Below are 16,536 nucleotides of genomic sequence, written 5' to 3'. Positions count from 1 at the left end.
GCTTGCGATGGAAATGAGTATGAGACACTTACCTCCTCCAGTTTAAATGTGATCATGGTGAAAGCTCTGAAGACGCTGTCTGTGGAGCCGGTGATGGTGATGATCCTCTCAGGACAGGATCCCTCTGAGATGTTGACCCGAGCGCTGCTCTGTGGGGACAGAGGTCATCACATCACTTTAAAAGGAACACTTTGGGATAAGCCCTTTTTAACATTGTCACAGACCCAACATCCTGACCTCACGTAATGGCCGGACACCATCTGGTACCACATCTACCAGCAGCTACAAGGCTCACTAATGAACAAGTTGTATCTGGATAGAAACTATAGAAAATCATTGATGGTTGCTCAGGGAGTTTTGCGCTGGATAACTAATTTCCTGTGAGTAGTTTCCTGGTATCCCATGTTAGCGGATATTTGGTATTTTTAATGTTTTGATTTTCTAAGCTCCATGACATTTTTTGGAGGGGTGGGGGGATGACCCAAGGAAATAACCTGTTAATTGTGGAGCAGATCAAGCCAAAGGGCCACATCCAGAAATGTGTTATCACCATCCCTAACGTTGCAAAATAGGGTGTTTTCCCCAGAGAATAATTAATGTTTCTTGATGTAAATAGTCTGGCATATTTACTGGACTGGTACCTATGAGTGTGTGAATTTCTTACAGCTTAATTGAATTCAAGGGAATTTTTAAGCATTGAGATATGAGGTCTATTGAGTGTCATTCTTCGTGCCAGTCTTTATTTTGAGCTATAAGCTAAAATAACTGCAGCTTCATATTCCGCATAAAGATGAGAATCATCTTCTCATCTGACTCTCAGCAGGAAACCAAATAAGCACATTTCCCAAAATCTCAAACCATCCCTTTGACCTTCCTGTGCATTGGGTTTCCAGCGGCACAGAAGCTGCAGGGCACACCCACAGTTAGGAAAGTCAAGTGACCTGAAAGTAAAGGAGGCGAGGCTGACAGCCAAACAGCACATTTCTGTATCTCTGTAAATCTAATAAAGTTTCTCCTCGGAGCATTGCCCTCAGACGACAGAGCTCCTATACTTGCGCTCCTCTCCCTCCATTTTGTGCCCTTGTGTTTGAGTTAAATTCACGTGAGCAGAAACAGGACAGCACTCTGACCTCCAGGCCATTTTCTCCAGTCTTTCCAGTGCGTCATGCTCCCACTGTAGCTGTAAGCCCTGGGGACGGACTGACAGGATAAGGCTCATGCAGTTGGGAAGTAACAAAGGCCAAAACTGGCAGGCTGACTGGATGAATGGATGGATGACTATCATGGGTGAGTGGTTTATCCAGCAGCTCTGTGGGGCTGCATTGTCCCATGACCTCACTATTCCCCTGTTTATCCTTCTGCCTCATAAAGTACAACATTAAACCTTAGCAGCCAGCGAAAGAATCAAATGTGCCGCCACAGTGTCAGCCAAATTACTTTTCTTTTTTTACAAAGAGTTAACCAAGCGGCATTAGTTTAGCTGCACCCTTGAGATTTTTAAAGAGGGGAGGACGGAGAAAAGGGGAAGTTGTTTGAAGAGAGAGGGAGTTGGAGAGAGAGCAGCGAGGGGACTGATTGAGAGAGAGGATTTAAATTGAAAAGGTGCTGTTATTGCCCAAAAGGCAATTTGGACAATGTTCAAGTCCTGTATGCTCAAAAACTCCCAAACAGGCTTTATTAGCAGCTTCCTCCCACAGCTTTATTATTAACACACGCATCTGAAACAAATCCTGAACAGTTTCAAAATGAGCCCTTGAAATTAAATAATGGTTTTCTCTTCAGATTGACCTGCTTGAAGAAAATGATAGTGAGCAAAATGGGCTTACTTCATCTGAACGGCTGCTGACACACACACTCAGCTCAACACACTGACTCTGGGGTCAGTGAGAACAGGCTCATACGGCAAATGCACAAATTGACCTACCTCTTCTCGTATTCGTTTCACAGTCTCTCCTTTCTGAAAAAGAAAGATGAAGGACAGCTTTAAGGACAGCTTCGATCAGAATCAAACGCCGAAGAAGCGCGCCATTTGAAAACTACAATCGCATCAGTGTCCTTGAATTCCGAGTGAAACCTGCTAATACAAACCCGCGTCTGATTAGAATTCATCACAGGGAGTTTGCACTAGAGTTTCAATTTGCGATACATGGCGGCGGTGGCCTCTGCACCGCTGTCGGAAAAAAGATACATCACCTGCCCGGTAATGGCTGTTTATTCAGTGTGTGAGACGAAAGAGCATTTTGTCAGACTTGTGTCCCAGCTCTGGTTGGGCTTGCACCATTTTTCTTTTGGCTAACGTCCACCCCCAAGCTTCAGCACCCTTCGTTTCCTGCCTTCATGCACCCACTGACACTCACTTTCAGGAGCATCAAAACCAGTATCATCCAACACCCTGGGCTGCACCGTTATTTATGTGACGCTGTAGGAAAACTTATTATTTGTGGTCTGGTGTCGGCCCTCTATTGATGGGAAAGAGATGAGAGGTTTGAGATAGGAAGAAAGGAATGCTCGGAGGGTGGAGTGGCAAGTTATTAGTGGAAGTGCTGCAGATCAAGTGCCTCCCTCCGTCGAGCTGCTCGGCGTGAGCCAAACTCATCTCTCTCCTCCTCCCTCTTTACTTTTATTCTCAATTTCCTCCGAGATATTTTGATTTCTCTCGCACGTCGAAGCATCCATTGTGATGTCTTTCTCTCCAGCGCTCTTTACGCATTTTGTTTTCATCTATTCTTTCTTTTATTGATGTGTGCTGTATGTGTTGTTTTTCCAGTGAACACAGTGCAGCAGGGCCCTTCCTAGCAGACGCTGAGAGTGCCCACGAGGGGCCGACGGTAATATGTCTTTGGAGCTCGGTTTCAACAGGAGGCTTGCAGTCAATGCACTAATGTTTTTGTTTGATGGATTACTGTGTTGCATTATTGGTGTGGGGGGGGGGGGTGGTGGTCTTAAGAGGGTTGGTTTTAGGGCAATTACATTTAGGATGGGGACGTTCAGAACAAGAGGGCTTTGTGCTCTGCGTTGGTTTCAAGACAGAGAGGGAAATTATTTTACAACGGCTCATTATGAATTCACATATATAAGATTGGTGGCTTTGCTCGATGGATATTACGTGTAGATTTGCATATCTGACACAGGTGTAGCATTTTAATACATCTACCTGACTTCAATAAGGATTATTCATCTGTGTTTATGATTAATATATATATAAAAAATATATAATATATTAAATATATGCAGTATTTTGTATAATAGAAAGAAAAGAGGACATCTCACCTTTCCTATGATGCTGCCAACCTCCTAAAAGACAAAAAGATTAAAGTATTAATTTTTTCAATTGAAAATAGTAAAAAAAGCATTTAATCTTGATAATAACCTTTCATAATTCATCATCTCTATTGATCATAAAGCTGTAACAAATGTGCAAAAAAATGGCCCAGAGAGCTACAGTGGGCACTCATTCATAAACAATGCGAGCAGATGGCTTGTACCTTTCCATGCATGAGCAGTCGTAGTGTGAGGGTCACTCCCAAGCCCCCGTCTGCGAAGTCCTGCTCACAGTTCATAGCGATGTGGGAGTGGCATGCAGGAAGACGCATGAACAAGGCTCACTCGCTGGTCACACTGTCAAACGAAGGCCAGCGCTCGATCTCTGGCTCTTCAAGGTTCTTCGGTGCTGCTCTGAGAGAGAGAGAGAGAGAGAGAGAGAGAGGGAGAAAAACTTAGGTTGAAATAAACTGTATTTCAAAGGAATTTGCTCAGGATCATAAAACACGAAGAAAGTCATAAACATGTGCGTTCACGCTCGGCTTACAATCACGATGTATCTCATAGAGTCGCACGGGACTCCCTTATCAAGCAACATCATTATTCACTGAACACCATGTACCACTATTAGAACTAATGGCTGTGTTCTAGTTTAGTTCTCGGAAACCACCCGCTTGCTCTGTATTTAACTGCACTGTTGACTGAATGATAATTTCCCGGAGATGAAAGATGTTCAGCCGAAGAGAGGACAGATTAAAAAAATGAAATATAAAAAAAATAAAAACGTTCATGCCATCAAAGACATTTCAGGCGGCGATGAGCCCAACTTCTCTGGGAGCAACTTCTTCATTAGTTGCAGTCGATGTAATATTGATGGTGATTCATGACAAAGTCGTAATGAGGAGCATTGTGTGTGCAGGATATTGACCATAAGCACCAGCAGTGTCAGCAGTGTTGCAGCTCATCAGAGCTCGGGGGTCCTGACAGACTGCGGGCGGCCATTGATGACTAACACACTGTCTGTGTCTTCATTAACCGACGAGCAGTTTCTCTCCCAGCGAGAGGAGCGATTCTTGAAATTGGACTCGGAAAAAAAAGACAAGAGAAAAGGAATTTTCCTTTCAGACGAGCGCGGCATGAGCTCCATGCAAAGTTAATCAAATTCAATCTGAAAAAGTTTTAGTATCATTGGAAAGTGTTGGAGTTTCTCCGGGGACCTGGTGTTATCTGCTCCAGCTCGGTCAGCTGGAGAATTTTTATTTTTTTCTGAGGTGACAGATCAGAATTTATAGAGCGACAGCAAATGAAGAGCATCTGTAATGATCCCAGAATAACAACGTGGTGGAAGCTACGTACGTGTCAGTTGTGTGACATGCAGTATGATGAACGTGTGTGTCAGCCAGCTGCTCACCATCTCAGTATAATGTGAACCATTAGGGTTTTGCCTTACATTTGTCAGTGAGGAAGAAGATAGATCAATGTGTGATAGTTAAAAGTAGCTGATGTGGAGGTAGGAATTAAGTCAGTAAATGTATTCAAGTCGTGTACAGTTTACATGTATTTGATACTTTCAGCTACTTTGCAAACATCAGATTATTGATACAAAATCCACAAATAATATGATGCATTATAATAAACTGAAGTCAGAACAAGCCACATCTCAACAGCTGCAACATTTAAGTGATGTACACACTGATAGAGCAATAACTATAATTCAATACATTTTAATCTGAGGGGCCATTCCGAGTACTTTTTCACTTGATACTTACACTGTTGTATTTGTATCTCAGTTACATTATGCAGACCTCATCACAACAAAGCTTTTCTATACATCTGAGTTCTTCTCCCACCACTGCTTAGCTAATTGAGGAATGCGTACAATTTCCAGAAACCACTAAACTAAGAATCATATAATTATGCCAGTTCTCATTTAAATGCGTCATTAAAATGTTTTTAAAGCTGCTTTTCAATTATTTGGGTGAAAACTGTGGAATTCTTTACTGCCATAAATCATGTTGACCACTCGCTTTGAGAAAACAACACAGAAACAAATTATTCTCCCTACTTTGACTCATCAAGGCCACTTGTTTGTCTGCCAAGTGAATTCCAACCAGCCTACAGAGCCACTGTATACCAGCCCTGTGCTACAGACACCGCCTGTGTGTGTGTGTGTGTGTGTGTGTGTGTGTGTGTGTGTTTTATAGAAATCTGCATGCTGTTTGCATCTCTGTTGAGCCATGTGAGCATTTCATGTTTAATAAATTGGTATTATTTTACAAGATTCCAATTCGTATGGGACTTATTGTGGGTGGGCTTAATGCTTTCGCTCAGTGCACAAGGCCACTGCTGCTTCGCTGACTTATTTATGCACTGGGTGCTTTCAAAGCCACGTTCAGACGCTCGCATGCTCACTGCTTTAAGAGCTTCACTGCCTGGTTGGGTTCTGTATTCCCTCCATGGCTGTGACACAGTTTGACATGGCAGTCTGTCAAAACGTGGCAGTAAGTGGAGCATGGTGTCATTTTGCTGCATTAGATTGTCGTAAACCAAACTCTCCCCCTATACTCTTATGGAAGGGATGCTCATTGGTATTGTTTAAAAAAAAAAAACTATCATTTAGAAACTGATTTCCATACGACTTCCATAAATATCAAACAAAGACCAGGGGGTTGACTGGAGATGAACAGGGAAACTGGAACATTTCGCCCGCTGTCAGCCTCAGACGCGGGGCCAAGTAATCATGACTTTAAGCTTGATCGATGCATATCACCGAGCACATTTGTACAACCCGTGGGCTAACTTCATTATGTTTAAGCACTGAAGGGCAGGGCTAAAATGTTAGCACTTTATTGCATTAGGAGTTAATGGTTTGAGGGATCATTATGCGCTGCTCTGTGGGTTGATAACAAGGCATGTGCTCTGCGTTTGTGTGAGGGTGGTGAGCCTCTGAACTCCTCATTTCCAGAATCCCAAGCAGCAGCGTTCCAGGATGAACAGAGCCCCTCTGTTCTAAATCAGACCTGGTTACACAGAACAGGGAATTAGCGTGGGGCGGACTGCAGCGCCGGGCTGCCAGAATACAGTCGGACCAGGGGAGAGGCACAGAGCCCATCTCCTGTCCTGCTCCTCTATCATTGACTGTTCACCTTGGTCCTGCTCTGCCTGACTGAACCCAGTGTACAGGGGCCCCTGTTGTGAGTCACTGCTTGTATTCATATTTATATAAACTATAATAAGCTCGACTTTGTGTTAATCAAATGACACTGAAGCAAATGACCACAGAGCCATGGCTCCTCTCAGTCTGTTAATACACAGCTGATGTAAAAAAAAAAAAGGCAAATGGTAAATGGTAAATCTGCTCTATTCCAACTTAAACAAGACTTTTGGCACAATTAGAGATCAGGTCTATCATGAGATTTACTGAGATCTGGAAACATGGTGACATCTTCGGCAAAATATATCAACAACCAATCAAAACATGTTATTTTGCCAGACTGTATAAATTACTCTGACGATGATGCTGTGAGTGAATCCACCTGAATTGTTAATGATGATCTCTGTCTGCACAGTGTGTACTAGGTCAAAGCTGAACTACAGAGTTGGTCTGTTCATTGTGTCAGATGCTTACAAAGGGCAGCCTGTGAATTAATGTTATATTTAGTTGTTTGCCTTACAAAGCAGCAGTTGCTCTTGGGTTGTGTGTGTCAGGCTGTTGGTTGATCCACCACGTTTTGTCTAGTACCAACACCAGGTTGACATTTATGCCTTTTACTAGAATATGTCAAAAAATTATTGGATGGATTGCAATGAATATTATGTAGAGATATTCATGATCCCCCAGGTGATCTACTGACTTTTCCTGTAGTAGCAGCAGGAAGTCAACATTTTACAGTGAAATAATCTAACACCGGCCCATTGGATTTCCACAAAATGTTTATTGTCCCCAGAAGATAAATCCATGTGACTTTGGTGACGTGTTGACTTTTCCTTAAGCTGTGATATGATGAAAATAGAAAACAGTTTATTCATATTCACATTATTCATCCTTTAACCTTAAAATTGCCATTTATCATTTAAGGAAAATACCTCAAGGGTGGAAATAACACAACATAATGATCAGGCTTCTAAATTAATAACCGAGGTGATGAAGATGCACGTGAATTGAATAATGGAGTGTTAAATTGTCATGCAATTTGATTAAGTTATTGACTATTTATTATAAAATATTGCCCCGATAAATAACTGGGCTGTGTTCCTTCATTTATCATTTACCCAAATGACACTTATCCTTTACAACATCCAATTTATTTTTTACTGTGATTAAAAAATCTATTGCTATTCTAACAATCAAAGTAAGAGTACTACCTTATATATATATCCATACTTTGGTTTAGCACTGCCAACTTATAATACACTTTTCAAAATATACATAAAACTATAAAATAACATGTGATGGCATGAATAATTTACAACCCACAAATATCTCCCTTACTGGCTCTGATAATTATAATTCTGGCAGTTATAGAAAAAAGTCCCAAACAAACAATGAAATAAAAAATACCCTTTAATATATCCAGAAGTACATTTTGACTTCCATGAGGCGGGCATCAAAGATGTGATGGATAAAAGCAGTCAGCATACATCCCTCGACAGCCGCCAGCAGTATTATTATTTTTTTTCCCCTGGCCCTGTTTTCAGAAGCATCTACTCGGCGAGACTGTCGAGATGAAAAGGATGCTGTTCATCCTGCTTGTCTGGAGGACTGGACACCTGTTCTGAGACAACTGTGTCCCCAACAGAACCAGCAAGCAGACGGGCTCTGAACCAGCTTAGAGGAAAATGAGGAAGGAATGAGGGCACGCCTGGTCTCCATGGTGGAGGAGGAAAACAGGGCTCCCCTCTGCATACGGGCACATCCAGAGGGCCGGGGGATTGAGTGTCTGCTCGATAAACCCACAGAGTTGGCGGGGATGGGGTGGTCCTCGGGGGGGGGGGGCGCACACCCTATGGAGCCATAACTGAGAGGGTGTCGACGTGTGTACACGCGCACAGCGAGGGCGAGAGGTGAGAGACCATTCACACATGCAACCCTACACACACACACAGACACACACACACACACGCATGAAGCCACATTCCCATGTCTCTCTGCACCAAAACAAAGAACGCACAAACCCACATACAGCTGCTGGGATGAAAGAAGGCAGCAATTCACACACTGTGTGGACAGACTTTGATCTGCTGAGAAGCGCCACACGACAATCTCCAGTTCTCCGTCACGGACAAACTTAGACGACATGACGACACAATGAGAGTGTCGTCTGCTGAAGGAAAAAAATGACTTTGAGAACAAATAGGAAAAGTAAAACCTCTAGATTCCTCTCCGCTAGTGATCAGTCACTCTCCTCCAAACTTAAAATAGACGCCCGGGGAAAAAACACGGGCACACACAATTCCACAGTAAGGCACACAAGGGTACAGAGAGAAACACATGTCGTGTATGAGGCTGACTACATCCTGTACATGAGCGAGTGTGTAGGAGCTCTAGATAAAGGAAGACGTCGAGGCTAACGACTGCATATTAACACGACCCTGAAAAGGCTCCTTGATTAAATGAACTCAATTCCAGATGAATGAAATAATCAAAGAGGAGCTGAATGTTTGGATTAGCTTCATGAGCGGCAGAGAAATATTAAAACGTCAGAGAGGAGAACGTGTAGACGACATTAACCTCTCGTGCATTCATTTGTTGAAAGTGACGTACAAACGTGGCTGAATCCAAACAGACAGGGCGCTCTCAATCCCTGATGGTTCCATGTTCCACTTGACAGAGGTTCGCAAGTAAACAAGTAGTAAATCCTATTTTAGAAAGAGCTAGAGTCTGATCAATAGATGGACGGATAGATGGAACGATAGCGGGAGGGAGAAAGAGAGAGAGGTCATTTTAGAGGAGTAAGTATACTTGACAGAAGAACAGATAAAAGATAAATGAGATCCAGTAAATTAAGTCTGCTTTAAACCTCCTCTTAGATGTTCATGTATCTTACTGTCAGCTGCAGCTACAGCCAACTGGACTGTTTGAGCTCCTGAACACTGGGTTTCAAATCTCGAGTATTTCTCAGTGTCATTCAAAGCTTTAGTGAATCCTCTTCCTCACACAGTGCTGACAACGGTCATCATTTTCTTTTAAATATCATAAATTTGGAATATGTGCACAAGACGTCCCCGAATCACACCCACTTTGATCCACAGAGAAAAGAAAGATAACTTTTTTTTATAAGAGAACCATCATAACCATAACATAATAAGTTGATGTTTTCCTGTCTGTGTTATACTTAAGAAAAGATCCCAATTAATAAACATTTGATTAGATGAAATGGTTTCTGTATTTCTAAAATATCTCGAACGAAATGATAGAGAGAAGAAGAGGGGGGGGGGGCTTAGGCTGTGAAACAGGAGAGGCTTGAAATTAAGGAGCAGTGTTTCATCTCTCAGCATGTCTCTCTCAGCTGTGTCACATATAATGGGAGGGGTCAGGCCTCAGCGCAGGGGGGGGGGGGGGCTGTCCTCTCCCTATCAGCCCCCCCCGGCTTTATGTTGTGTTAGAACACAACTGTGTCTCGGCCTACAACGCGAGCCGCCGGTCAACCTCGGGGCCCCAGAGAAGGTTATCAGAACCTGGGGGCTGCTCGCTGCTCCTGGAGCCAGCTCGGCTTCCCTGCAGCAGAAGAGGAGGCCAGCCTTCACTGCAGCCACTGCACCCAAATGTGGGCTGATCAGATTAGCCTGAGTGCTTTTTTTAATCCATACTCTGTGGCGTTTAAAAAGTAGACCGGTAGAACTACAAGATTTTCCTGCAGACCGCAACGAGCAAATCTGCCAAAAGGTTGCAATGGAAGTTTTCTAATTCAAACTGCTGTGACAAAATGACTGTCGCAGGGATTTAAAAGCATCTTCAACAGCGGTTTGGGCTGACTGGCTGACGTGAGGAAATTGGAGCTCTTCCATGTCGCTCAGTAAATGAGCTTCTTGTTTGTGACAAAATTCTCCCTCATGCCCAAACCATGCTTTTTTTTTGACTAGATCAGAAATAAAAGTCTCTTATCAACACACAGAGGCAGAATATATAATCAACACATGCCCTTCTTTTAACAGAGCGGTGACCGCTCCGGAGCAACAACATTTACAAATAACTGACACCAGAAAACTGCATCTTTTTAGCAAATCCTGTCATATCTCACAGTGACAATCAATACTTCCGGGGCTTCGTGTTGTTACAGCGACTCACAATCCGCGACTCGATCCGTCTGCGCCGCATCGACACAGATCACCTCCTGAGTCAGAGTCTGCATATTAACCAGTGAATCCGGTAATTAATGAACGGCAGGGTAATTGACACTCTATTATGGCGGCCTATCCTAAGCCCTCAGTGTCTGTGACTGTCAGACTGGTACTACGTTAGTTCGGGCTCGGTGGTTATTCTTAAGAACACCTTTGAAAGAACATGGCCACCCTGTGAGAGCCATACATTGATCGAGTGTTGTTTACACAAAGGAGCCTGTCTCCTCATTAGGTAAAACCAAGTTCCTTCCTCCTTGTCATTATTGCCGCTGAGGATAAAACAACACAAACATACAGATAATGAAGCGTGCAGGGCCGTGTTTCTGAGCCGACAGTTACCTTCTCTCGAGAGGCTGCTGGTTCCAGACACAAAGTGACACAGCCCGAGCCGGGATTTACACTAGCTTCATTTAGAAGTGGGAGAGCCCATAGACTGTGATATAGTCATCTTTATAATTTACCAGACATGTGTGATGCCTCCTAATTCCTTGTTTTATCTCCACGCATCTGTCCAAAGCCTGAAGATATTTTAAATACTATTCATATTAAAAGAAAATAAGATAATCATCATATTTAAGAAGCAAACACCATAAAGATTTTTTTTTTATAATTCCCTAAAGCAAAACACCATCTAATCAACCATCTAATTACTGCAGCTCAATCTCAGCTGTAAACCATATTTTAGGTCTCTTGCACTAATTTTAATGAATTAACTCACTGGGTCCGAATGTCACATCCTGTTTTCATTCGATTATACAGTTGGACTTCACCAGAGTGTTTGTCCCTCTGGATTCAACGCTGGAATTTTCTGGTCATTTGCTTTGCCTTGACTTACAATGGTACGCTTCTCCTTATTAGAGAGCTTCTATTAGGGACCATATATCACTCTGAATGGTTTTTTTTGGCATGGTGGAGAATACACTTTGGCAGGGTATTAACTCCAGCTTTTATCCCAGCCCTCTCCCTGGATGAAGGTCACACTCTCTATCTGCAAAATGACTTTTCCTCTCTTCTCTTTCATCCCTGCTTTCCTCCCATCCTCCACACCAGGGCATGAGTCAGAGAATCTGACACCTCGGAGGGAGAGAAAGAGAGGGAGAGGAAGGAGATAAAGATGGGAGACAAATGGGGAGAGAAAGAGGGACAGATGGGGACATGCAGTCGGAGAAAAGAGGAAAGGGGAGATGATCAATATTTCAGAGAAACAAGTAACCCAAGAAGATGTGGATTGCCCCTGCCCCCTCCTCGAGGCACAAGGCACCGGGTAAAAAACATGGAGATTAAATTAGTCAGCGCACAGATGCTGCAGGAGACCATCTCTACGATTTGACTGTACAATATTCTTTATGGCGGCGTAGAGGATTGCTGCAAAATCGTACTGTTCACAGCATAACCTATAGCCGAGCCAATGGTGTGCTGTTGGGTGAGCAGTGTCACTGTGCACGCCGAGCTGAAACTACACATTACATAAGCCCCACAACAAACTGAACACAAACCCAAAAATAGTGCAGTCCCTGTTAAATATTTCAGGCACTCAGCAGCTGAGGGAGGGCAGGGGGATAAAAAGCATCTCTCCTCCTTGGTCACACCACACACACACACACACGCACACACACATACGCACGCACACACAAACAGATGCAGATGGCCAATTGAAAGAAAAAACCCTCCATTAAGCGTAGTGTGCAGCAAAGCGGATTACATGCACGAAGGCAGACTTTTAGCTTATTCGCCTGATATACAGCACTTGCTCACTGGAGTGGCGTACTTAGCATACACCTATCCTCGTTTCTTGAGGCGCTCTCCGCTCGCCGTACAGTATAGGAGGAATGAAAGCCGCTCTTTCAGGGTAACTTCTGAACTAAATAAATCACGCTCATGAGACTCTTTGTAGAGGCACAACAGCAGAGTCATGAGGCTTGTTGGGTCAATCTCCGGAGCTCAACACAGTGCCATCTTTTCATAGCAGGGACAGCCCGCGGCTCTGTCAACCACTAAAGCAGTCTTAAGAACGACGGGGCGGGTCACACTCTGTTCTAGAAGAAAGGCCCCCTTCATTGCAGAGCCAGAAAGTCCAAAACAAAAGGAAATCTACGCTGTTTATTTGCATAGAGGCGTTCATGTGATCCATGGTCCATGACTTTCTTGCACGACATGGCCTACTTCATGGTAAAACAAAGGGTAACGAGCACAGCAAATAACGGGGGAAGGTATGGGAGCTAAGCCTCAAGGGTCTGGAGTTATTAGATGGTGACAAGCACAGGTTAATTACCCAAATGCAGGTTAATTGCTACAAGGGGGGTTATCTCAAATATTGGAGAGGAAATTAATTTGTTTCACAACAGCGCTCCTGTGACAACAACATCTAAATGAATGTCTGAGTAATGATGGGGATGCTGAGTTGCCTCATAAAATGTAAAGCCCAAACGCACCATAAGCTACTCCAGGTGTTAAGTCAGAATAGAAATGATTCGAGACTAAATACGAAGTTGACGTGACTTAAGAAAATCAAATAAAAGGTGTGTACAAATGAAGATGTTTGGAATGAACAGTCACGCTCCACTGTGTTGTCGAATTATCTCGAGAAGCTGTAAAAGTTGATTGAATATCCACGATCTCTCTCTGCAGAACGGTTTAATAGAGTGAAGCCACTCAACTGGGCTGCATTTACTTGATGACTGCACACTAAGACTTAGCATTGTGCCGATTTCCCTCCCCCCCCTTCGGTCTGCAAGAACAGCACCTTGGTAGATGAGAGGGATTATATTGGCGGTTCGCAGATGTCGGAGCAGCACGTGTCAGGTCTGGCTTCTGTTATTTATGAAGCCTCTCAGCCCCAGCCCTCGGTCTGCAGCAGGGATGCAGGTGGGGTTTCATTATTGAAGATGCTCTTCCACTTCTTATTAGATCTCCGACTCTCAGAGTGCATTAAGGAATTGCATTTGGACAGAGAGTCAGCAATGCATGATGGTCTGTTATTGTGCCCCCCGGAGTCCCACTAAAAGCTACGTGTGCCTCTCGAATCAGCCAAATCGTACGAGCCATTCCCTTTTCCCTTTTTCAAGAACAGACAGTGGGTTTTTTTTGCACTCAAGCAGATGCCCCCCACCTCCCCCCTCACTACACACACTCAAAGAGACATAATACAATCCTATTCCTTATTGATATCCGTTATGTGCCTGCTGTGAAGATAAATCAGGAAAATAATCACGCCGTTGCTCCCTAACTGACAACAATTCTCCAATCGGGTGCCTGTTCTGTCCCATTTTAGTTTGAGCAGATGCAGAGTGGAGGTGCACATGCAAGATTCACGAGCTTCTCCTCAGGGCAGCGAGACCCTGGATTTCCTTAATCAATCAATCGCCTGACGTTTTTTTTTATCGACTGTGTTGTACTTACAAGTCTGAAGATGAATTTTATACGGGCCTGTTGAACCCACACCGTGCAAAATAGATTAAAGCAACAAAAACAGGCTCGATTTCTTTTAGCAATTTAAAAAATCTGAAAGGAAATCTCAAGATGAATTTGTAGCACCCAGAGTATGAAGGAATAATATGATAACAAGTCGGTTTTGCCCATCTATGCTGAATGAAAAATAAGCCACTGGCTGTTTATTGAGTCCAGCAATTAAGCAATCTGGAAACCGTACAAGCAGCGGGACTAACGCTAATGGAGGCTAACTGTACGTTACTGACATCTTAAATCTAATTGTGGAAAAAATAAATAAGAAACAGCGACCAACCCAACAACATCTGCACTGACTTTTGATTTCATTTGGGTCAGCTCATCAAGACCCCCCCACCCCCACCCCCACTGTAAGACTAATGCAATTAGGCATCCTGGTGAATAATGTTGCTGTCACACACACACTCGCTGCCTCAGCACCAAGCAGGCGCCCACAGTATCTTGTTGAGAATGATCTTTGTGTTCAGGGCTGGCCCGGCCAACGGGGTCCACTTTCATTATCGTAAAAAAAACACACACACACACACACACGCACATACACACAAGAGACCAATTGTCTCCTCGGTCTCATTGTTGTCCCCTGCTCATCTGGCGACTTTCTGCCATATGATGGGTTTTAACAGCCCGGTTAGTTTATGGCCCCGTTAGTTCGGCTCCGGCGCGTGAACATAGCAGATTATTTAATCTAATCTACTCATGTGAGCGCGTCCAAGTTAAACCGTGACACACTATGGTGATCCAGAGAGCCAAGGATCCCACTGGTTAAAAGACCCGATTGAGCCTTTTATTCCTTAAATATAGTTAATAACATAGTGGAGGATTGTAACACTGCGTTTTGACGGTCGCGAGCTGTCAGGACCCGTCACCCGCCAGATACGAGCTGTTTCAAGTTGGGAGAATTGGGAACACGCAGTCCAGAAACAATCGGAGCCACTCACCAGTTCTCATGCACAAGGTCTCAGGCTGAAGCTCCCGCTAAAGTATCCCCATGTATCTGCGTTGACCGGGCTTCGCATCCATGTAGAGTCCAGTGACGCGGGTGTGTGGTGCGCACTGTCCTCCCGGTGTGTCAGCAGCCTGGAGTGCAGGGGAGGAGGAGACACGCGCACACAGAGAGGGGGGGTAGGGGGGAGAGAGATAGAGTGATGAGGGAGGATTGGGGGGGGGGGGGGGTGCACATGCACGCAGCGACCACCCTGCTCACCGTTAACCGAGGCAGCCCGTGGGAGACGGACGAGTGCTCGCTGGGTAAAATAAATCCCGTGGCCCAGCTGCGTTCATGCCTCCGGTGCGGGAGAGAGCACCGTGCGCTGCAGGACACATGTGCACATCCAGGAGCTTGTAGATCATAAATATGCGGTATTGTGTCAACTGGATTGTTTAGCTGAGACATTCACGACGCTCAGGGAGAAGTCACACCTTTTATCTCAGGGTTTAGGCAGCTATAAGCCTCCTATGAGTCTTAAACTGAATTTAAACCGGAGACGTGATTCATTGTCTTAATTAAACTTGGAGCAGATGTGAGCCTGATGCCCTTGACATTTTCTTTTGAAGTTTTTCCTGTGAGATCGTCAGTTTACTTTCTCTCAGGCAGCGCCATCTTGCGTATTAATCGTGGTGTTGCATTGTTTTCCCCAAACGACACAGTTTTTCATTGCTGAGCAAAGCAGAACAATGCAACTATCCATCCATCTTCTATACCTGCACAGGCTCTGGATCATCAATAATCAATCAATCAATCAAATTCTATTTATATAGCCCATATTCACAAATTACAATTTTTCTCATAGGGCTTTAACATGGTGTGACATCCTCTGCCCCTAACCCTCAACAAGAGTAAGAAACCTCAGAGAGAGCCACATGTGAGGGATCCTTCTCCCAGGACGGACAGAAGTGCAATAGATGTCAAGTGTAAAGGAGAAAATTATCAAGATAAAGGCTTTAGCAGCATTGATAAGGGTTAACATTTTGAAGGATAACTGAAGGTCAATGAATTGAAGGATTATTGTCAGTAATGGTCAAGTATCTGAGGAGAAATACTGTGTATCAAACAGTCCTGCTGCAATCACAGTCTATGGGCAGCAACCAGCAAGATCATGATCCACCATCAAGATCGGATTCCACTAATATATCACAAGTACTACAACTAATACTACTACTACTAATAATAATCATCATCATCATCATCATCATCATCATCACAGTTAACATTTCAAAGACCAGTTATCCATAGCATTTGGCAGATGCTTTTTAACATTTGTCATTTGTGAGACAAACAGCATGTCTGGGACCCAGTGATATTTAGATTGTAAGCAAAACGCTCCTGTAATGAATTTCCACTTGACAAAATAATTCATCAACTTAAAGACTTCAGAGGAAGACATGTCGATAGCTCCCATTGCTCCTGGGTGGACGTATAATTTGAGCGTGACATCTCCATCAATTTCACAAATTAGCTCAGTTGTTTCT

General features: G+C 43.8%; 1 protein-coding gene across 5 annotated transcripts in view; it reads right to left on the bottom strand.

Moving 5' to 3' along the window:
* The window catches only part of LOC133957284 (poly(rC)-binding protein 4-like), a 31,246-nt gene extending 16,069 nt beyond the window's left edge, over nt 1–15,177 (bottom strand). For 3 of the 5 annotated variants that reach the window (XM_062392784.1, XM_062392783.1, XM_062392785.1), the window contains exons 1-5: nt 15,006–15,177; nt 3,486–3,675; nt 3,271–3,294; nt 1,925–1,957; nt 33–149 (exon numbers count right to left, since the gene is read on the bottom strand). In XM_062392784.1, coding sequence (XP_062248768.1) covers nt 33–149; nt 1,925–1,957; nt 3,271–3,294; nt 3,486–3,593 — 282 coding nt within the window. In that variant the 5' untranslated portion in view covers nt 3,594–3,675; nt 15,006–15,177. The remainder of the gene's footprint in view (nt 1–32; nt 150–1,924; nt 1,958–3,270; nt 3,295–3,485; nt 3,676–15,005) is intronic. The other 2 variants (XM_062392781.1, XM_062392782.1) reach the window with 2 other exon arrangements.
* Nucleotides 15,178–16,536: the final 1,359 nt, after the last annotated feature.

Source organism: Platichthys flesus, chromosome 7 (assembly GCF_949316205.1).
Source record: "Platichthys flesus chromosome 7, fPlaFle2.1, whole genome shotgun sequence".
Lineage (NCBI taxonomy): Eukaryota > Metazoa > Chordata > Actinopteri > Pleuronectiformes > Pleuronectidae > Platichthys > Platichthys flesus.
The sequence above is the reverse complement of the archived record's forward strand: the minus strand, read 5'-3'. Positions and strand labels throughout refer to the sequence as shown.